This window comes from Echiichthys vipera (assembly GCF_963691815.1).
Source record: "Echiichthys vipera genome assembly, chromosome: 2".
Taxonomy (NCBI): Eukaryota; Metazoa; Chordata; class Actinopteri; order Perciformes; family Trachinidae; genus Echiichthys; species Echiichthys vipera.
The window spans coordinates 19,942,895-19,966,949 of record NC_139827.1 but is presented as its reverse complement, the minus strand read 5'-3'; the positions used below and the strand labels follow the sequence as shown (position 1 = coordinate 19,966,949).

General features: G+C 39.3%; 1 protein-coding gene across 1 annotated transcript in view; it reads right to left on the bottom strand.

The window, feature by feature from the left end:
• ctnna2 (catenin (cadherin-associated protein), alpha 2) overlaps nt 1-24,055 on the bottom strand; it is a 361,900-nt gene that overhangs the window by 291,996 nt on the left and 45,849 nt on the right. Inside the window, exon 3 of the mRNA XM_083924298.1 lies at nt 8,065-8,260. Within this exon, the coding sequence (XP_083780424.1) occupies nt 8,065-8,260 (196 nt within the window). The remainder of the gene's footprint in view (nt 1-8,064; nt 8,261-24,055) is intronic.

The window sequence follows — 24,055 nt, the reverse complement described above, 5'->3', positions numbered from 1 at the left end:
GATGCTGTGCCTCCTGATGACGTCCCCAAGGGGAAGCATGTACAGATTAAAAAGAGTTGGACCTAAAATTGACCCTTGGGGAACACCACACTTTATTTTGTGGGTTTCTGAAGAACATTTATCCATACTTACAAAGAAGTGTTGATCTGTGAGGTAAGAAATGAACCAGTTAAGAACAGTACCAGAGAGGCCGACCAGGTTCTTCAGTCTATCTAATAAAATGTGATGGTCTACTGTTTCGAAGGCGGCGGTTAGATCCAGTAGTACCAAGACTGTGAGTTCATTGTTATCCAAGTTGCACCTGATGTCGTTTAAAATATTTAAAAGGGCTGTCTCTGTACTGTGGTTCGCCCTGAAACCAGACTGACACTTCTCAAAAATGTTGTTTGCAATTATTGTCATTAACTTGATTGAAAACAAGTTTTTCCAAAATTTTACTTAAAAACGGTAAGTTGTATACAGGCCGATAATTATTAAAGATTTTGGGATCTAAATTGCTCTTCTTCAGAAGGGGCTTCACCACCGCCGTTTTAAAGGAGGCAGGGAAGACCCCCGTCTGAAGAGAGCAATTTACCATGTATAAAAGCTGATCCTCAAAGAATCCACAAAGTGTTTTAAAAAATGGTGTGGGAATTGGATCTTATAGGCAAGTTGTGGACTTTACTTGGGAGAGGACTCGACCAAGTGTCCCCGCATCAACCAGGGCTCAAAGACTCGATCTGATGTCATTGATTTTATTTCTGAAGTGGTCTGCAAAGTCCTCACAAAGGGCGTCAGTTGGTGTTTTGGAGGATCTATTAACATTTTTGTTTGTTAAAAGGTCAATTGTGGAGAAGAGGAATTTGTGGTTGTTTTTATGTTCGTTGATTAGTTTATGGAAATGGGAGATTCTTGACTGTTTTATTGCGTTATTGTATGTTTTGAGTCCACGTGAAATTTCATAGTGAACTGTCTTTTTTGTTTTTCTCCATCTCCTCTCAGCACTCCTGCAGTCTCTCTTTAGTTTTTTAGTTTCTGCCATTCTCCACGGGGGTGTCGGTCTTGTCATATTTCTTTTTATTGAGAGTGGAGCCACCAAGTCCAGCGTTGATTTTATTTTATGGTTAAAATTGTCAACAATAAAATCACATGGTGCTGGTAAAATTTCTGTAGGAGTGCTCTGTAAAATCTGGATAAAATTGGCAGCCACTTCAGAAGTTAGGAAGTTTCCTCACTGTTCTCACTGGGGCCTCCTGCTGGTTAAAACTGGTGATTGTAAAAAACACACAAAAGTGGTCGGACACAGCCAGCTCCCCAACAGAGGGTGCACCAATGGACAGGCCATAGGTTATGACCAGGTCCAAGGTGAGCCCTCTGCTGTGGGTCGGCTGTGTGACATGTTGATTAAAATCAAGGCAATGGAGAAGGTTTAAAAAATCTAGGATCTGAGGAATTATCTATGTGTAAATTAAAATCACCGGTTATTAGTATTCTGTTGTACATGCTATGTGTTATTGACAGTAGCTCTGAAAATTCACTGTTAAAAGAGGTGGAATAGCGGGGTGGTCTGTAGACAAAGGCATGGTACTCAAATGATAAATATTTGTTAAAAAAGACTTAATTTGACAACATGGTGTCTTTGGTGATTGACGCAGTTCCGCATCCTTTTGTCCCCCTCTAGTAGAAAATAAAAAGTTAAAATTTGGTGGGGAAGCCTCAGTGAGAACAACAGGTGCATCAGTGTCAAGCCATGTCTCTGTAAGGAGAATGCAGTCTAGGTTGTTATCAAAAATGACATTGTTAATGATAAAGGATTTGTTTAAAAGAGAGCGCACGTTCAACAGACATTAAAATGGCTGTGCTGAACGTTAGTGCTGCTTTCGTCATGACGTGATGACGAAATATCTTCGTCAACGAACCTCTATCACGTGACGAAAACTAGACGAGATGAAACGAAAATGCTGGGCATGTGACAATGACTAAGACGAAATATATAATGCAATTTCGTTGACGATGAAAAACGAGACGAAGTGTCTCTTCATTTTCGTTGACGAAAACGAGACGAAATAACATTGTTTCGTCTCGTTTAGTCACGTTATTATTATTATTATTTTGAAGTTTTCTCCCAGTCTCGCGTCTGGGCGACGTCACTTCCTCAATCCCCACACGCGCATTATTTGGATTCTGAAGATGCCGCTGCTGTGGGTTAGCATTACCGTTAGAGTTAACTAAACTAAAGAAACATGAGAACAAAGTGTGACACCAGCCGGGGGTCGTCTTTGGGAGGAAAAGAAGAAACACTTTCATTACATAGACGTGGAAAGCAAAACGGAATGTGTTGTGTAAAAAGAAAGAGATAAATGCAGCCAAAAAATCACAGGAAAAAAACACCACGGATCTTAAGAGACACTTCAGGGCATCCCATAATGAACTTTAGGTAAGTCAGGACATTAACGTAACAATACTTTCTGTTTTATTAAGCTCATGCGACATGAGGCTACCGTTAATGTGTCGGGTTTTAACGCTAGCTTTAGCGTTAGCCACTGGAGGTGTGTGTGTGTGTGTGCGTGTGTGAGAGAGACTAGCGTGTGTGTGTGTGTGTGTGTGTGTGCGTGTGCGCGCGCGCGCGGCTAGCGTATGTTTGTGTATTTATTTGTGAGAGAGTATAAAGTGTGTTTTTAGTTCCTACCTGAGAGACTGGCTCACTCTATAAGTGCACTAAACTTCCCCTTGTTGACCAAATACTTTCACTAGTTTTGTATTTCACAGAGCAAATAACACTGAACTGAATTTAGCATCAACATGAATTGGATTACTTATTCTAGACCTGTACATGCATGTAAACTAAAGATATCTGCATGGGTTTGGCTAAAAGAAAATGTTGGTTTCGTCAATACTACTAGATACTTTTATTATATTGATTAAATATAATTGCATCACTAAAAAGAGAATATACAATTTTTTTTGACTAAAACTAGACTAAAATGTCGTAAGTTTTCGTCGACTAAAACTAGACTAAAATGCTCAGACTTTTAGTCGACTAAAACTAGACTAGAAAGTAAAACAGGCCGCCAAAAACAACACTACTGAACGTGCACTCATCATGTCTTTCTAAATGAATGTTAAAAACACAGTGTGATCTAAAAACAGTCCTGGGTGTAATTTGTCTGCGTGAGATTCTGGTTTTGATGGTGTGGATGTTGTTCTGTGCCTCAGGTGCAACTGAACAGGGGCAGAGCGTAGTGTAGGAGGGGGAGGGTGAAGGTGAGTGAGTGGCAGAGGGGGCGTGTGTAGTGTAGGAGGGGGCTGGGGAGGGTGAAGGTGATTGTGGGGTGGAGGGTCCGTGTGCACGTGTATCAGTAGTGAGTCAGTAGGTCGTTTCTGCAGATTGTACAGTGTACTGTATATTAGCCGAAAGCATGCGGCTACCCAGCGTGCTCGGGTGGAGGCCATCGCTCCTGAAAAACTCTGAACGCCCCCAAAACAGGTTAAAATTGTCAATAAAACCAATGTTGAATGCTGTGCATGCTGATTGGAGCCAGCTGTGGAGACTGAGCAATCTGCTAAAACACCCTGCTCCACGGACTACTGTGGGGATTGGGCCAGAAATAAAAACAGACTTACCACAGGCACTTAAAAAGGATAAAGACCATTAAAATCCTTTTTGGTCAGCTCTGACTGCTCCCGGGCTAAGTCGTTGGTCCCAACGTGAACTATCACCCGACTGATAGTGCAAGGGAGTGAGAGCAGCAGCCCGGGAGCTTGTCCAGGATATCTGGCACGATGGCTCCAGGAAAACAGCGAGTGACAGCATTGAAGAACCAAATATTCCTGACGATGGAGTCCCCGGTTATCAGTGTGGTCGGGGAGAAGAGGGGGCGAGTACGGGGAGGTGACGGCGGAGGACTCCCGTGGTCTCGAGGTGCGCGAGCCGCCTGCACGCCGGTGGTCACCAGCTGGAGGTGGTCAGTCTCGGCAGGTGTGTGATGTGACGGGGGTCCGGGGGTCTTGAACCCAGAAGGAGGATCCTCTGTCGGCTCAGTGCGAGGAAGACGTCCAGACCGTCTGAGTACGGCGTCCCTTAACATCTTACAGCGAGAAGACGATGTTGGTTTGGTCAGTGGCCATCGATGCGGCCTCATGGTGGAGTGGCTGCCCGCCTGGACACTAATTTCCCGCGTTGAGGTGACAGTGTCGTCCGATGTCGTGCTCGGCGATGGGTCCAGGACAGGGCGGATCAGAGCAGCCGGAGTGACAGCCGGGTCACCTGGGTGGGCCGTGGCGTCATTGGACAGTACCGTGTAGCGGTTGGAGAGTTCCAGGTGCGGTGGCGATGCAGACCGGACCGCCCGACTGCTCCCACCACAGACCACCACCTCAGCCTATGACTCCTGATGGTTAGGAGTTGAGCTGGAAGAATGTTGAAGGTTGGCGACAGGGTCCCATTTGATGGTGGTGTCCTGGATAGTTGCATTGAGGGAAGTGATGTGTTTGGACTGCTGAGATGCTACTTCCATGAAACTGATTTGTTTGGACTGCTGTGAAGCTACTTCCATGAAACTGGACAGGAGTGAGTCCTTTTCCAGTTCATTGGAGAGGCGAAGGCAGTCTTCTTTCAGGTCAGCAATCTTTTTATTTGCCTTTTGAAGGACTGTGTAGCCCTCACATGGCGTGGTAGGCATAATAGTTTAGTGTGTGTGTCTGCTTGTCCGTGTCAAATCACGCTAGTAGCTACTAGCTACACAAAAAACACTCCAGAAGCTCTACACCAGGCTGTGTAAGATCACTGATGCAGATGCTTCAAACTGCCTCTAAAGCAGGTAGAGGTTCTATATAAATACAGTGTAAGTATCAAAACACTCAATCCACAGGGAAACACTTATTAAGGTTGATTCTCTTTGAGTTTGTCTCCCGCCGCACAGCTCATGCGTAGTGTCGATCATGTGTAGTATCGATCTTGCGTAGTGTCGATCATGCGTAGTCGATCATGCTGTCATGAATACATCGGCTTTCTTGAAGACTATCTATAATGACTTACAGGATCTTTTTTTTTCCATCAGACGGATGGAAATGGTCTTCCATATTGATGTGGTATACTACTACCCATTGGAGAGAATATCAGCTTTTTTCTTAAAAATGATGCAAAAAGCTTTCCGCTGGGTCAGTAGCAAAGTGGCAGCAGGTCGACAATGCCAGTGCCAGCTTTCAAAATTAAAACACATGGCACAACTCTTCTCCAGTACAACATGCTTTATTCACTAAACGTTTCTGGCTATCTTGCCTTCATCAGGGTGATAGTGCCAGCTCTCTTAGCATAAATTAAAAGAGAGAGCATAGAGCATAAAAGAGAGAAAATGCATTAGGCACATCCTATCATACTCAAGCACAGCTGGTAGTGCCATAAGTCTGTCTGGCCCAGTGATGAGCAAGTGAAGAGTGACAATACAAAGGGCCCGTTAACTGAACCCCTCTGTGGTCTGAAATCAGCATGTACTGTATAATGTAATCATGACATGATGAAGGGGTTTTGGGTGATGAGGTCACGATGACTGAGGTCAGATGAGTTGAGGACAGATTAAAAGGTGTCTAACAATTCAGAATGACCTTAACTAGGCCGATGTTGCCAACTGGGGACACACCTAGCTGCTGTGAAAGGTCTCGTAAAAATTAGATATTCTTTTTAAATCCGCTAAATTCAGTCAACATACAGTAGCATATTTCTGTTTCTGGCCTCATTTCGACCCACTTCTATGCTGAAGAGCTTTTGAGCATGCCTGTATTTTCATAATGACAGTTAAAGGTTAAGAGATATGTAGTATTAACTATAGTGGCAGCCTATCTGCCACTTTTGCAGGACATAAAAGTTTCTGTACTCGTGCTTGTCATAAGGCAATGAACTCCAAAACAGATCCAAGAAGGACACAGTCGAAGCCGATGTAAAAAGGGAAAAAATGCTTCGGTTTATTATCCACAAATAATCCACGTTGAACAAAGCAAAATCCAGGCTGTCGCCTCAAACTAACTGACAGAAAAGAGTTTCTTAGGCCTAAAATTACATTAGCTACGGTCAGAAAAGTGTAGCTCCCGTCCTGCCCTGATCACTTAATAACAAACCCCGACCAGCGCACACATGGCTAATTTTACTACAGTTCTCAACAGTACACTGTGCTTTACGACAGCATCAACTTTTGGTAGCAAGCCAAAATAAGAGCATAATCAAATCATAGCTACTAAAAGGCATTAATTACATAAAAAAAAATATATATATCACTTATGATTAGCCACAATAAATTAACACAAAATATATATTTACCAATTAGGCACAAAGTGTAAACATAAGCCTAATGTTATGCATGGCTCTAACATTAACTTTCATCACCTATTCTATTGGTCTTTTTTTTCCTGGGAAAGACAGGTACTGACTTTGATTCATTGCCTTATTCAAAGGGCAGAACCTAGACATCAAAAGATACAGAAAGGGCACACGTGCAAACAAATGCATAAAGGTGCCACATTAGTTCAAAAACATGCCCTAAAGATATAGAATGTCTTCCACAAACATTTTTTAACACAGCCTTGCTTTGGTTTTGGATCACGTGCCAAACAGGTTGGAAGATTGATCTTGTCCTTTTAGATGTCAGTTGTGGTGATGACCTTTATGGCAACAGTCTATTTCACGCCTCAAAAGAGCCGAGTGCCAACACATTCAAGTCATTGTTCAACAGCACCGGCGGCCAAGTGGAGTTGACAGTGCAGGATGAGGAATATCCTTATAACACAACATACTATATGCTGAGCCTCATTTGTTCTTTCTGCTGATATAGTTATTGAACTGGGAATCTAATTCATTATGTGTTGAAGTGAAGAGACACACCAACATCTGAAATTTCCAAACTGTTGAATGGGCTTCTATAATGTCTTTAAATTCAGCAAGGCTCCCCAACATCACAGACCGTTGAACGATGCATGACTTTAGGTAAACAACTAGGCTCATTACATTCATGAAGCGGCCCACACAAAGTAAAGCCTAAAACTAATGTGTACCAATCTGTTGTAGTTAATGCATTTGCCTTGCCACTCTTAACTCTGCATCAATCTAAAGTACACACCACGTTTGACATTTGACTTGTTCTGACACACAGAGCACTTAATATTTTCTCCATACATTCAATTTTTTGTAGTAATCTTGAATGCTAGAAAAAATGTTGGCACTAAAGTACAGTCCTTTCACAGAAAAGGGTGCCAGCTGTGTAAATCATTCCAGCTGGAAATTATGCTGAGTTAAGATCGACTCAACAGTATCTGTAAAGTGCATAATTCCATGTTAACTATGGTTGACAATGGTAATACAGTAGTCAGGAAGCTATTCTGGAGATGTAACAAATGGATACCTCAACATAAGGAATTACTCAACACTGCCACAACCATAACTATCCACCACTTGTTTTTTGTTGTTTTGTCTACCCTACACATACTGAATAGGCAGCGAGGAAAAATACAGTACCAACAGCCTTGTTATTCTACTCTAATTTTAAACCTCACACATGTTTAGTGGGCTGTTTGAGTGAGTTGTATTTAATGTTGCATTCAGTTCATGTTTTTCTCTCTGGCCGGTTAACCTCATATGTAACTCACAATCCATTCATCATTGTGTGACTTTTGTTCTAGGTTTGGGCAATATGACAAGATTATGGTTCAACACGATATTGATTGACGATAATGTTCCTCACGTGTCCACGATAACAGAATGACACTCAGTTATGAAACGCCTGTTTTGAATTTTGTGCTATTCAGTCTCTATCTTCAGTATTTCCCTTGTATTCAACCTTCAGAGGTACACCACCTTGACTCCATGAATAAAGTAATAACAGTTGTATCTGTTACCTAAACTGCTAAAGTGAGTTGAACAGGTGAATTAAAGATAACGTTATCTGAAGTCTAGGTTACAAACTGGCTCATTAACGACATGTTAACATGCAGACAGATTAAGTTTTTTTCGCGGCGCTAGACCTGAGATTAATCTGAGGAATTGCATGTCTGATGTATAGCTGCAAAATTGTGCATAAGAAAATTCAACAAGTTCACCTTGCTTACGAACATCTTCAACAGCAGCAATGAGCTCCTCCTTGAGGTCCTGGCTGTCTTTGGCGATCTGCTCGCCCTTTTCCAGAAAGTTCTGGGTAGCCTGCTCAACAGACACTGCCAGAACATGGGCCTTCTTGGAGCGTCCCTTCTTCTTACTGGATGGTCCTTTGTTGCTGGTGTTTACCAGGGTAGTCACCTGGGAAGTAGAAGAGGTCATTGCAGTTGGTTGAGTTATACATGGATGACATTGGTGACAAATTGCAGCTTGTGTGCACTTCCAACAGTGACAGTGTTGTCCTGGCTTTGGCGGTCATGGCACATTGCCATCATGGAGCTGAGCAACTGATACTGAAATGATTTATTTATTTCCAGTTCAAGATCTTTGCAAATGTATGTTGTCTATAAGATTCAAAATTGCTCCAAGTTTATAACCTGTTGCATGGTTTTCTAATGCAAACAAATGAGCAAATGCAATAAATACATATTATAGTCTGAAATTCTGTAAAAGAGACAAAGCTAGCTTTTGCCCTTAAAACAAGCATTCCCTTATAATGATGTGAGTGCATGTATCCTGGTTTTGTGAATCCATAGAGAAACAACTTTAGAAAATGACAAATAGACAAGTCTCTATCCGTAATATGAGCTTACACAGCAATAATAAGGCAATTCATTATAAATGCTATTACAGCTACAGAAACATGCTACATTTGATAAAGCATCAATCAGCTTCATTGCCTCATTTTAGACAGGACTTACTGAAAAATACTCATCCCTCAGCTTAAGTAGGAGATGGAGTGCTGTAAAGTACTGTCAGTTCATCAAGCTGCCCTTCTCATCGTATGAAAAATGTAACTAAAATGAGCCTCAGGCAATAATTTCTTTAATCAGCTCTTTTGGATAGGCGTCATTGCACATAATCAATCAATAGGATGATGTGTTAGTGAATCTGCAAAATGAGCCCCTGATCTAATTATATTGGTACAGTCAGCATTTTGAGTATGTTTTGTTGAAGGAATGCGGTAAGATACTTTCCATTACGAATGGACAGTCTAATACACTCAAGAAGCATATCTGTATTGGACATATTGATAAATCCCAACCGTAGACAGTTAGTCAAGGAGATGACATGAGGGGACATAATGCAAACACGATATGTTGGTCCATGTTATTGATACTGTATGGTTTACAAGAAAACAAAACCCATTTCAGACAAGCACTCTGCCTGAAAGAAGCCACAAAATCAGGAGTAATAGGCATCCTCACTAAAAGCTTTTAGCTAATTAGCAATCACATGTCAAGAACATGCAAGCCTCAGGGTCGAGAAATATGTTTAGCACTTGGAAATAATCACGACACTCACTTTGTTGTCTTCCACAAAAATAATGTGAGAAAAGTGCTTTAAATACGCGATATCAATTATATTCTGCTACTGTATAGCAAAAATGTCAATCTCATCAAACCAAATTGATCCCCTTACATTGAAAGTAATTAACAGGAAGCTAAGCATTAAACTAGACCAACTGAGACTGCAGGATCATTGCTGCCCATCAATAATTCATTGAAGGGTGGAATTATTTCGACTGCTTATATGCCGGTAACATCTTTGCTGAACACAATGACACGAGTATGTCTGAGGGCAGTGATAAAGCACATGGATGGAAAAACGTCAGATTTTGGCGTAGGGGTATCGGTTTGACAACAGACACACTTGCACAATAGCGTGATGTGATTATTTTGTGGAATATATCAGAGGCGTTCACTCTGAAAAGCTGCTAAGAGCAAAGTTATGTCCTGTCTCGGCTGCATTACTTAAAGGCTTCTAGACTGGAATAAAAACTTTAATGATGTATGTTCTCACTAGGAATAGTATGGCTGACATTAGAACAAGTAACCCTTTCCAGTCATTATGAATTTTAATGTATTTTTTTAAGATTTTTTTTTTTTTTTTTTAATGATTATTTTTAGAATCTGTATTCAAATCTGCCCTCAGCTCATCGGCTCAAAATCACCCCACACAGCTGAAGGAGTGCTCATTATGAAGTGCAGTGGAGTGTTTATTTCAATCCACCTTTGTTGAATCAATAACTCATCATTGTTACACATGAAAGCACACACACACTCCCTCACACACAGACACACACAAGCACTCATATGCTGAATGCCAACATGAAAGCGCAGAGTCAGCCCTGCGGGAGACACAAATACAAACTGACTCCCCATTCTTTCAAGTTCTACCTTACAGGTCGCACTGAGAAGTCTTGTGATTGTTGTTCAGCGACTAAATCAGCAGTATGCCCATGTGTCCATGTTTATTCAATAGCAGCTAGTGATGCAGAAATGGGATTTCTGTCAGTGCATGCCCCTAATTATTACTATTAATAGTCTGCTGAACCTCCATATTATTGTGCTGAACCCCAAAATTGTTTATTCTGAAATACTCATTGCTGATAGGCTGTCAAGTGTCTTTTTAAACCATATACTGTATCAGGACACCACAGATATAGGCAGCTTATGAAAGTAAGCCACTTATCTATGTTTCATGATTTGCTATAGTTAACTGTCACTATAATAAAAACTTTTCTCTCCATTGCCTTTTTCAGCTCAACATAGTACTTTATTTTATTCAGAATATTTGCTTAACCTCCAACTTTTTATCTTTCCGAAACTGTAGCAAGGATGGAGTGAAGATCCCATGAAACGAGAAGATCTAAGGAATCCACCCATAACATGCTAGCTTGTTGAGAAGAGGTGTAAATTAAGCTCTAAAGTAAGGGAAAACTGTCATGTCAATTTTCAGAGGGGTCATGCAGTACAAATGAAATATTTGAAGATTTCTGCAAACTGAGGTCCATAAACAGTCTTTTAAATACAAAAATTGGGTATATCTGGGAAGCCTAGGCTCTTTTGGATTCAGTGAGCCCAACTGTATCCATGAGTGATGATTTTCATAAATTGAGCTACCTGTATAAAATGAGCTGTTGTAACCTCTATGATAATCACAGCCTTATTAAACTTTACAACAAGGAGACCTGGAGCATTCAGAAGATGTATGGCTTTCTTAGGTATACTGACAATAAGGGGGTGTCTGAGCATTTTCAAGAACAGAAGTTTTCTCCATCCGATTACCGAACATTGCAATTCTCGCAGATATCTCCAAAACGCAAAAGCATTTTATCAAAATTACAGCATGAGTTTTTCTATGGTGTTCCTCCCGATCTGGGTGTCTAAATGTGGTATTTTGGAGGGATTTTTGACCATTTTTATCAGTTCTCGAGATGCCGTGAAATCTGTGTACCAAATGGTAGCAACCCAAAAACTGCTGCAACAACTAATGAGACTTCAGTGAGCATGAGAATGGCCTTCATAAACTTAAATCTGAACTTACTCAGCCCTAATACACATTAACAATTTATTTATTTAATTCCTTAGTAGAAAAAGTTAACACACAGTGGTGAGCTGCATCACAAATTAATCTTTTGATTTCCAACTTTGAGATGATGTATACACTGTCTATGTGACATCAACTAACCCCCCACTAACATCCATTGTCCCCCACTCTCGATACTCTCTTGTAACATTAAGCAGTTTTAAACTGAACTACTTTTTTAAAGGAGGTAATTATATGTCTACCGTATTTTCCGCACTATAAGGTGCACCTAAAAACCTGCAAATTTCTCAAAAGCCGACAGTGCGCCTTATAATCCGGTACGCCTTATATATGGACCAATATTGAGCCACAACAGGTCTGGCAACTACGGTAATCAGCCGCCGACTCCATTTTCCCCCGTAGAAGAAGTAACGTGCGGTGCATGTGGAGATATATGACTGCGCGCAGCGTGCCGTTTCATTTTCATTTGTGTGATGGTGTAAAGCCCCCAAAATGGCTCCTATTAAGTAGAAGTGTCCGTACAATCACTATTCGACTGAAGGCAACAGCGCTAGCCAATACTATCCAGCTGCAGACCCGGAGCACAAGCCCCTAACTTGACTAAAGCCCCTCACTTGACACAAGCCCCTCACTTGTCACAAGCCCCTTGCTTGACGGAAGTGACGCAACAGTTTTTTTTTCAAGTGAGGGACTTGTGCTCCGGGTCTGCAGCTGGATGCTACTCGCGCTAGCACGCGAACTTAACATCAATGAATTTAGAGGCGGTCCTTAACGTAACCCCAGCGTCTATTCTATGCGCCTTATAATGCGGTGCGCCTTATATATGAAAAAAGTTTCAAAATAAGCCATTCATTGAAGGTGTGCCTTATAATATGGTGTGCCTTATAGTGTGAAAAATACCATACATAACTGCTTAAATGCACTACAGATTGTAAAATTACATCTGAGTTTTGATCTGCATGTGGGTATATGTTTTTTTATTTTCATCAATGAAAATGTTAAGTTTCATAAAGTCACATTAAGGTTCATTGTTTAGGAGTGGAGACTGGGGAAGCCATGGCAGGCATCTGATATCATGGGGGTGTTAATGAAAACCTAATTTAATTTGTTTCATTTGCCATTTGTGCTGAGAATGGTGGCAATAACATCATGTGGAAATAGTGTTTGCAGTGCACCTGTTTTTCAATCACGCAGAGAAATGATTAGGGCTAATAACATCCATAAGTTGGCTGCCATTACATCTAATGCCAACAACTGGCAAGTAATTTGAACACATACTGTTTTCAAGGGATCTGTGTCCATTATATTAGCTCACTTCGCATTACCCAACATGTGACCATTTTTTAATCCTGAGATTTATTCATCTATGATTTGCAACCGCTTATCTGTGACGGGGTTGCGGGTGCTGGAGCCGATCCCACAGGTGCTGGAGCCGATCCCAGATGACATTGGGTGGTGCGGGGTACACCCTTAACAGGATGCCAGTCTATCGCAGGGAACATGGAGACAGACAACCATTCAAACGGGTAATTCAGAGCCACAACACCACTGTGCTGCCCATTATAAGATTTATTTGTCAGTAAATTATTTTTGAAATAAAAAGGGGCGAAAACATATGCCCTTTGAGAAAGTTCAGGAGTTAATTCTCTATAATAGCTTGTGGCAGATGTACATTAATTACACTAAACATTATCACAGGAGGAGGAACTGTGAGCAAAGATGACGACAAACTTTGGATGGTGTCTGTTGCAGCTTAACCTTGTTTCTGATATGTAAGCTTAGTGATAAGTGTATGGATTTATTTTATCTTGGCTGAACCTTTATGTTTGCAACTTGTCCATGGAAAAGAAGGTGAGAACATACTGAGTGTGGGTTTTCATGATTCTTTTGCACTTGAAATGCTCATTTATTCATTAACACATGGCTGGGCGGTAGAATACACAGAGGTGAGGCTTCTGCATGTGTCATGTAGCTTTCCACAAGGATTGACTCAATCAAGTCAAACCTTGTTGACATTTTGTTGTGTAACGCTGACTTAAGAAAGCCTGATGTATATTTAATTATGCCTGCAATAACCTCACAGCATGCACTGAAGCTGATTTAATCTATTTCCCTTCATAAAGATTTAACTGTGCTATTTTTGATATATTTCTGTGTCTGCACGCATATTCCTAGCTGCACGGAATGGGCTTAAAGAAATACAGTTGTTGCAAACATGTACAGTACCAGTCAAAGGTTTGGACACACTTTCGATTTCCCACACTTGAATCGGAAGTAATAATAATAATCATAATAATAATAATAATAATAATAATAATAAAGACAAGTCTGAATCCTTCAATACTAGAGCTCGACCGATAGTGGATATAGGAAGGTAGACAAATGTGTTATGATGCACTAATCACACAGTAAATGGATCAATACTTGGTGAATGTAAAAACTAACATAACTTTTGAGATACCTTTTTTATTTTATATGGTATAATTTATTGATTTGATGTTGTTTGTTTTTTTGCTACATCTGTAAAGGGTCTCCACACTGAGAAAAGTCAGTGACCGGTGCCAACAGAAGGAAGAGCTCATCTGTGGAGGGATATATTTGCTGTCATGTAGTTGTAGAGAGGGGCGACTGCATGGACAGCATTTTTAGCTCTCAAATGTGTGGTGATGATGAATGGATGGATTTATATGGCATTCTACAACAGGGTTGCACAACCAAATGCAAGTTGTATTCACTTTATGCTACACAAGAGAAAATATTTGTATTGTGAAGGAGTATCATCACCAAATCACTTGATGAATCACTAATGCTGTGAACTTAATGTGCACAATACTTCTATTCATATCTACAGTTATTGTTTTTCAAAAATGTAATAAATGATGATCCTAGTTTTCTGTTTTCCTGCTGTGATTTTAGAGTACTGAGTGTATTAACATGAACTACAGAATACTCTTGCTTGGTTAATCACAAGGCACATTTCTATAATGTTGATAACAGCTAACATACTGTATAAAGAGCATTGTAACGGATAATAAGTTGTGTCAAAAAACTTTTGTCAATGTGTTCTTGTCTGATTACAATACTGTACATGGTGCTAATGTTAAAAACAATACCAGATTTGCACCAAAAAAAACATCAACAAACTTATGGCAAGACCTTCATAAGAACTTTTATTGCATATTAAAATCTGAATTCATTTCAACAATTATATTTTCCATGTAAACCCTGTAAAGATAATACATAAATGTGTACAGAAGAATTTAATACATAAGAATTAATTCAGTGCAAAATTTACATTACACACAAGTGTATCTATGTAAAAAAAAAATGCAGTATGTCAGCTCCCTCAATGGCAAGGCTGTTCCCTCTGGTCTCTGTAGCTCTGTCAGCCCATCACCGGACGTAGTCTCCTATAATCCACACACTGACTGGATCGACAGAAAACATTGTAATGGTGAGAAATGGATCATATTGTAGGCTGTAGAGGAAAAGCCTTAGGTGTAAAAAATTTAATTAAATGTATGCTGTACTGTTTTACATTAAATAGCAATGGAAATGTAATTTATTACTCACATAGAGCGGGTTTACATGCCATGGTGACCGTCACGCTGTTTGCATTCATGAAAAAGAAAAGATTCATATCAAAGGCTTATTAGTTAAATATTTTTACGTTATTAACAATATTAATAATGCAGTTGAAAAGATTCACATAATACTGAGCTGTACTTCAGACAGTATTCTGTGGTGTAAACTAGTTAAATTAGCTCATTTCCATCTGCTGATATCCTGAGTCTTGAACAAACAGCACATCATTATCAAACCGTAGGTTAGGTAATAATATTATAATATTATACAGTATACTGCCGTTATCGTTCCATTATTCACGTTATCTACCGTCAAGTAACAACAGTGACGGCTTACACAGTGTAACTTCAGCTACAATAACAATACAAGGTTAACGGTTATTTTTCATGTTTACCAAACGTAGCACTACTACAGTAATGAAGGTTTAGTTAGCTGTACAGCTTACCTCCGTTTATCCAAGCTAATGTTGTTAGCAGCAGCAGCGGCTCAGATACATCAGGTTGCTGATAGAAGTAGGCGGGCACGTGGACCCCTCGTGGGGTCCAACCCAGGATCCAATTGATGCACCCCTCGTCCCTCCAAGCGACTCCTTTTCCTGTCCACAGTTGCAAAACTTCAAGATTGCAGCACCCCATGGATATAGAGAAAAATAAGATGGCAGCATCCAGGTAGGTTTCTTTTCGAAAGGTCTCCAAACCTATGAGTGACGTCACCGTAGCTCCGTCCATTCATTATACAGTCTATGAGTGCATCCAAACGTGGCATAATATGAAACAAAATAAATGCAGTGTGTAGGCAAGGCAGCCATGCCCTTTACTGCCAGCTGGTAATTGGCCCTGGGCAAGGCCATTTTTCGTGTGTATGAGCATCACTGCTGGGATTTTATGCAAGACCACACTGGGGTTATTGCCATACAGCCACAAATTATGTCATCTCTAGGCTCTTATACACAAGCTTTACTACTGTATGTAGACTTTGATCATATATTGTATATAATCTCGATAGAGCTAGGTTACACATCTTAAGTGTAGAACTAATTAGTGCTCTTGGATATTTGATAGAGCATTACCTTATATAAGTTATAATATCATCACCCAGTAATGTTGAAAGGGTAAACAACAAAGCATAGTAAATTACTGCCAACGACTCATTGAGACTGTACATCAGCTCTATCTGGTGAAGGCTGGAACTCGTGGAAATAAGTGAACTGACTTGTCTTTGTTACTAAAGCCAATTGTTTTTTGCTGCGCATATATCAGCCAGCAAGTTCAATCTGATATACTGTATCTCTTCATGATAGCATAAAGACTGAAATGTAGATCTCTGATCAATACTTTTTGAATGATAAGACTGGACATAAGTAATGGGATGGAAAAAGAGTTTAAGGAGAGGGATTAAGAAATGTCTACCCATATGATGCAACAATATCAAATATTGAGCCAACTAAATATGAAGAGTCTCGCCTGGTTGTGTGCTGCCTGATGAGGGGAGAATTAAAATGGCTGTGTGAACATTTCTTAAGGTTGGAAAAAAGGCACAAGGAACAGTTTAGCAGTTTAGCATTATGTTGTTATGTGCTGAACCACAGGGGTTCTACACAGTATTATCAGCAAATGGCGCTTCAACAACATGCAATATTACATGTTGTGTGTTCTCCAGGGGCAAGTTGTAAACTGAATATGTATGCATAAAAAGCCTGCTTAGGCTATTCCCATTTCCAACATATTAATGGGTATTTATAGGGTATTGTGTACAATTATCCCATACCATGTGTATACAAGGTTTTCTAGAGGAATCTCACTTTGATATGAGAAAATAGTATAAGATGAGAGACCACATATCAAAGTCAAACAATGATGATTCTCCATCCAGGAGTCCATATCAAATCATCATCGTAATTAAATTCACATTATAAACTTTATTTTAAGGGCTGTTTATCACTTATTGTGAAAGGTCTGTCCTGATAATAATGCTGGAATCAAAATAATTGTTGATTACCTCTCTGGTGGTCACTTTGTCACTTTGTCACTATATACCATCACTGCATCACTTTATTCAGTTGTACTTTATTCAGTTGTACTGTCACTTACTTCAGTAAGTAATGCTGCTATACTACACTGTCACTTTATATCACCACTACATCACTTTATTTATTTATTAATGGTTTACTGTAACTATCTGCTGATATACTTACTGTGCTTTAGGACATGCTGCTACATTTCACTGTGGTTTACTGTAACTGACTTAAGTACGAAATGCTGCTACACTCCACTGTGCCATACTGTCACTTAGTTCTGTAGGACATGCTGCTACATTTTTAACATTTTTAACACTTATAACTTATTGCTCCTTCTCACTTATTTAGTTTGTACTTATTTTATTTCAATCTGCTGCTAAACTGCACGCTGCGTATTGTTGTATATTGTATATACCTACGCTTAACCACGACGTCTGTTGCACTCTGTCACACTTGGTTCATTGCTTGATTTATCTGACGTTAGCTTTATTTTGATTTGATTTATGTTTATGCTTATTGTTACTCTGATCCTTTTCCGCCTTTGTATCGAAACTGTTGCACAATAATTTCCCTCGGGATAAATAAAGCTTCTTGAATCTTGAATGAATCTTGAATCTTGGTGATGATAAATCAGATACAGTATGTGTTATTAATTCATTTTCAACATTACTTGTGCAAATAGCGCAGCCGTGTGTAATGGCCTGTAATGAATCATGGTCATTGTGGCACTGGGCTTTCCACTGAGACACTGGTGGAGCAGACATAGGTAATCACATGCAAACAGTTTAAGGATGTCTACACATGTATGCGCACACAATCCTAAAATGAGAGTTATTTATGCACAGCTAAATCTGAGAGTGTGCCTGCATATTTCTGCATCTGTAGAGATTTTTGTTCTTGAATCTATAGTTGTATGCATCTGTCATCTGTCTCTTGCAGTAGCACTATTGCTCGTGCGGTGTAATAAAACAAAAAAATGGCAGTATTTGTACCATTGCTATCAATGGCCGAAGCAAAACTGTAACACTGATAATACTCAACAATATTCAAGTGTATCTTCCAGAAGTTACTTACAGTAAATTGTATTATATTATTTGACAAACAGTACAAGCACTATATTTACTAGATGTTCTAGTGAGGTCTCAGGGCATGAGTGCAGAGATTCACAGGGATTAAGCCAAGTCCACAAAAAAGTTGTAATCATTACAAATAAAAATTATATAACAATTGGCAACCGAACAGATTCCACATGCTACCAATGTGTGGGCTCATATTGACATGACAAATATTGCACGAAAATCATGTGGACAGCTGATTACTGTGAATGTGGACCACAGTTCCTGGGTCAGTAATCTCCCCCAGGAACATTTCCAAATGTTCTAAAAGATTGATTGTGCATGGACGGAGACACACACACACACACACACACGCACACACACACACCAATGATCACAGAGACCCAGAGACACATCAAGACACGGTCACTGGGCAAGAAAGACACAGATGTGCAATGAGAACAAATCCACAAAACTTGCTGAGCCATACCCAAGCAGATACAAGAGCACATTTGCACAGGGCTCCCATGCTGACATGGATGGGAGGAGTGTGATCTAGAAAATAAAGAGTGAAAATCACATCTGTGTGGATTGGCTTGTATTTTCATTAGGCAACACATTGAAAAATGTGATACATGACACCAAGCTTCTGAGTGCTTCTGTCAACATACACTTCTGGTCTTGTCCTGAACTAACACTCACTGCTACTTCAATACTATACATTCTTCAAACACATGGTGAAGAAAAAAAGATAAGCTGGATTAATCTAGTTTGTGGCATCATGTTTCTCGCAGTTCTCGCACCCAACCATGTCCAACTCCATTTATTTCTCACACCTTTGTCATCAGCAGTCATGCCTCTATAATAATTCATTGATTAGGTCCTAGCTTTTAAATCCAGCTCAAGTATACAGGGTTTTACACTGCAACAGATATGGAAGCTAACAAAACTAATCTCAAACAAAAACCCACATAGACTAGTAGTAAAGGAAGCAACATACAGCTGATGTAGTCTGGCATGCACAGCTGTGTATTGTATGTGTATAGTGTATGTGTAAGTGAGCTGACAACAATATAACCAAGCGTTGGGCGGTAAGGCCTAAAATATATATCACAGCATAATTTGAAGCTTGGATGGGAACAGTATATATCACCATGATTCTGGTTTTCTTAAAATTTCAATGGCCAGCTATTAATATACTTAAATAATACTTGCAATACTTGTATTACTAGGACATATTATACATAGTAAAGAGTATGTTTTTAAAAAATAAAAATAGAATTTAACAGAATTCTTCGAAATTAATGCACTTAGTTTAACTGAAAGACGTTTTGCAGCACAGTGTTTCCATTTCGGCTCAGTGAAAGAGTCCTCACCGTGTTTTGCTGTCATTCACTGTTGCTTTTCTCTCCTCTGTTTGATTTTTTTTTTAAAAGCGATGACCCATCAAAGCAATCCCATCGCCCTACAACATTCAGGCTCAGATAGGAAACAGTTAACAGGTAATACATAAGTGGTTATTCGGCAGCAGCGGTGAGGCTAAAATTTCCTTCAGACCCAAGGGGTTGTTATGCCTTGCCCTCCCATTTTATTGCTGATCAATAGTATTTAATGCCATGCGGTCTTTCCTCTCCAGTGCACTGGCCAGTGGCCTGTCCACTCAGTAGTAAATCCTTGTGGCTTTGCGTAGCCATTCAATTTTCCGCCTTCAGCCTCTGAGACTCGCATCCAATGAGTGAGTGATGCACTTTTATCGGCTTAACATTAGGGAAGGGCTTGTGCATGTGTGTGCACGTGTAACCAACTGCACACACGCATCATCATGCACACCCATATGCAGCACCTGAAAGATTCTGTTAACCTTTGGCACCCTCCTACAGTCAGTGATACATATCCACTTTCCTGTTAAATAATTGATGAGGCCTGTTTGTGCCCATGTGTAAAGTGCATAATGTGAGCAAAATCTCAGAGGACAAAAGCAAGCGGGGGGTCTATTCATTTTTTTAAGTGGCGGAATCAATCACCTATAGCCGTGAAAAGGACAATATAGAAACCTGTTTGCCCAGCGTATGTGCTGTGATGGCTTTATGCCATGTTACACACAAGGCTTTTACACAGAAGAAACAATACACATTACTATTGTAGAGACACGGCCAATGCATAGATATGTATGTCTATATCAATTGGAAAGGCCACAATCTCTGCCTGAGCAGTTGTTTATTTGAGAGATGAACATGTGGCTGTTGGTGAGCTCAAATAACAAATACTAGAACATTGAACACATTAGTGGCCAAGAATTGAATAACATAGTATGCCAGGAAACTATTGGTTGTGAAATAGGATGTTGCACAATACACTGCTCGCTAAAGATGTCCAGGTTAATTAGTCATGTAGCTACAGCAGGGTCAATGTGACATTGTAACTATGTGAGAAGATGGCCAGATTAGGTAGTATCCTGATATGGATAACCAAGGTTTGGCAGAGTGGCTAAAAGGTGGTAACTGCTTATTTGAAATAAGAATGTTTCTCTCATACTGTGAATGATGAAGAAAATGTTGACGTCAGTAGTTTTTTTTTTTAGTTTAGTTTAGATAGTTTATGTCGAATATGTGAAAAAACAAAATTATCATACATTAATGGGCTATAATAAAGAAAAGGAAAAAAAACAGATAGAAAAATAAATGTAGAATAACAAAGTTTAACAAAGTAAAAAATCTGTTTACATATCCGAAAAGGAGTGGGAAGAAGTGTAAACTTATTTAATTCCAACCCCTTTTTAATAAAAATTAATGAAACAACACGTAATGAAATATTTTGCCTTCTATCTATATAGTAATAATAACAATAATAATAACTCCCATTTGTCATTCCTCAATTATCCTTGTTCTATATCTAACAAAGCATCATTCTATTACAAAGATATTTATCTTAATATAATATTATATTATTCTTTATATTATTATAATATATAACATACATACATACATACACATGGACTTACACACACACACACACACATATATACACATACACATACATACATATTACATACACACAAACATACCGAAGATAACACATAACGGTAGATACATAAATAACAAAGTAAATAAACAATATACACACAGTAATCACACACCCTCCTCATATCTATACCTTGTAAAAATCATCTCCTTATATATTTTTTTAAACTGGTTTATGTTTGGACATTCCCTAAGTGTCCCCTCCAGACTAAGTACAGAGGACAAGGTTATTTGTGCAGGTTTATAAAAATGTAACTGATCTACATACGTTTTCATGATTGTTGCCAGGAATGCATTAAAAGTCCATCCTATTGTGTTAATCTTTATGAGTCTCGTAGTGTCACTGACAGGGATTAAAGCAAAACAAATCTTCTGACTGAATTTTTTTTTCAGGCTAAGTTGTATTGCCTGTCTACAATTAGTATTTATAAAGCTGTTTTCAAATTGATCTGAAAGATCCACATTCCCACAAAAAGGAATTTTCCTCACTAGTATAGTTTGTTGAAAAAAGTAATAAAAACGTCATAGCGACAGGCGCATCAATAGCTATTGAAAACATTTAAATTTAGAGTCCTTTTCACGGGGGGGGGGGGGGGTTTGGGAGTGTCTCCCCTAAGAAATTGTTGAAATTAGGCTGATGAACATGCAATTATGACATAGTTTGAGAAGGAAAGGAAAGACCAATGGTCATGTGTGACTCCCGTCGGGGCAGGCCTACTGAGTAGGTTAATGTTTCTGTTAAGGAAAGGTCAGCACAGACACTAGCAGCCAGAATGAGACATTAGGAAAGCCAATAGCCTCAGAAAGACTGAAATGCACCGACCCGATGTCAAGTGGACCGGGCTGAATCCACTGTAGGTCTCCTGAAACTTTGCAAATGAATGAATGATGAATGATGTTAAAAACAGGAAGAGAATGTGTAGCTGTCTTTGACAAAGCCTCTATGTTTAGTTTTTTTTTTTTATTACAATGTTAAACATAACATTACCTGCCTGATCAGTCTTTATAGTTTTGTTTGAGTAAATGTGTCAGTCACATTTTGTTTGTTGCTTGTTGTTACAGTAATCCAGTAAGAGAGCCAGTTGCTCTTTCTAATAATATACATCTCTAATTAATTTTCTAAATTAATGTTTTTATTTTTGAAACCTGCTTGTGTAACACATGTGCCACTTTTTTGGGCGATTGGTAAGACAAGGCAAGGCAAGGCATCTTTATTTTTTACAGCGCATTTCATACCAAGGCAACTCAATTTGCTTTACATAAGGACATAAAGATTTTTTTAATAACAGCAGAAAAACAAAAAACACAGTTAAAAGCAGGAGCAAAGAAGAATAAATAAGTAACATAAAAGATTATAAAGTTTAAAGTTATTAAACAGAGCTCAGCGGAGCACATGAAAAGCTGGATTTAAAAGTGCTCACATTTGGGGTTGATTTCAGTTCTGCTGGTAGTTTGTTCCAGTTGTATGCAGCATAACAGCTAAATGCTGCTTCACCATGTCTAGTCTGAGCTCTGTGCTCCACAATCTGACCTGAGTCAGTAGATTTCAGAGCTCTACTGGGTTTATACTCTATTAACATATCATTCATGTACTCTGGGCCAAAACCTATTCTGTAGCTGACTGGGAGCCAATGTAAGGTCTTAACAATTGCTGTGTAGTGATCTGATCTCTTTGTTCTGGTTAAAACTCGTAGTCATGCCATTGTGGGAAAATAAATGAAAGTTAAGAGATTAACCTGGTGCTCCAGCAGCCACGTACCTGTCACCCTGGTGTAACATTAGTAAAACATATCTCAGAGTATCTCCTTTTTATACAGTCTATGAGTATCTCTCTGAAAAACATAATCCTGTTTTCATAATCTGTCCCTACGGCAATCACAGAGGCACTCAGTTGAAAGTCGCCACTTAACAGGGTCGACCGTTAACCCGAAACACTGTGTCAGTGGTCGCCGTAGTGACTACAGATGTTTAAAAGAGGAAGAGAAAGCGTAGCTGTCCCCCTGTATGCCTGTTTATTTAGTTTTTCATCGTAATATTAAAACATAACATTACCGTGGCTGTCTGATCCTCCCCTAGAATCTTGTTTGAGGAAACGTGTCAGTCGTGTTTTTATTAAACGGTGCTTGTTGTGACGGAGAACAGGAAAAGAACAAGCTGCTCCTCCAGTGAATTAGATGCTATGAAAGTCTTGCTTTGTGGTCTTTGTGTTCCTGTGAAGCATGCAACCCGTTTCACAAAGACAAGAGCACCAAATCTAATCGTTTCTAGTCCTCACGTTAACTTAAAAGCACCAAAATAGATTGCAGGAATCAGAAAATACATTATTGCTCACCCGTTCGTCCGTCGGAAATAGTAGTCTGTTGTACTGCATCAAGTTCAAGCTCAACTTTCAAAGCCGTAAAGATCCAAAATTTTCTACGCATGTTCTTCTGTTGGTCTCTAAACTTCGCAAGTTATGCGGCATAGTCAACCTACTTTTGTAAAACGATGACCAAATTAGCAGAAAAGATTGCGCCAATGATGGAAACAAGACAAACAGCCTCTTCATTGTAGCAGTCACGTGCAGTATTGAGCAGACACTTGCTGAGTCACAGTGTTAACAAGCATTTCATTAATAAAGTTGATCTGATTGATTAATACACAATTTAGCATTCATTATGGTGGTACGTCATACAATGTTATTCTTGCTGCGCCTCAGGCAAAAAAACGCAAGAATATTTTTCATACAATTATATTTATTTCAAATATTACTTATATTATAATATATATATATATATATATATATATATATATACTACTTACTTATATTACTCAGTACTTATTAATATTACTAATAAGTACTGAACATAGGTACCGAGTCCAAGTGACGGAAATCTGTTGTTGCGACTGAGAACTTTAATCCCTGCATTGAGTCCTTGACTTCGAG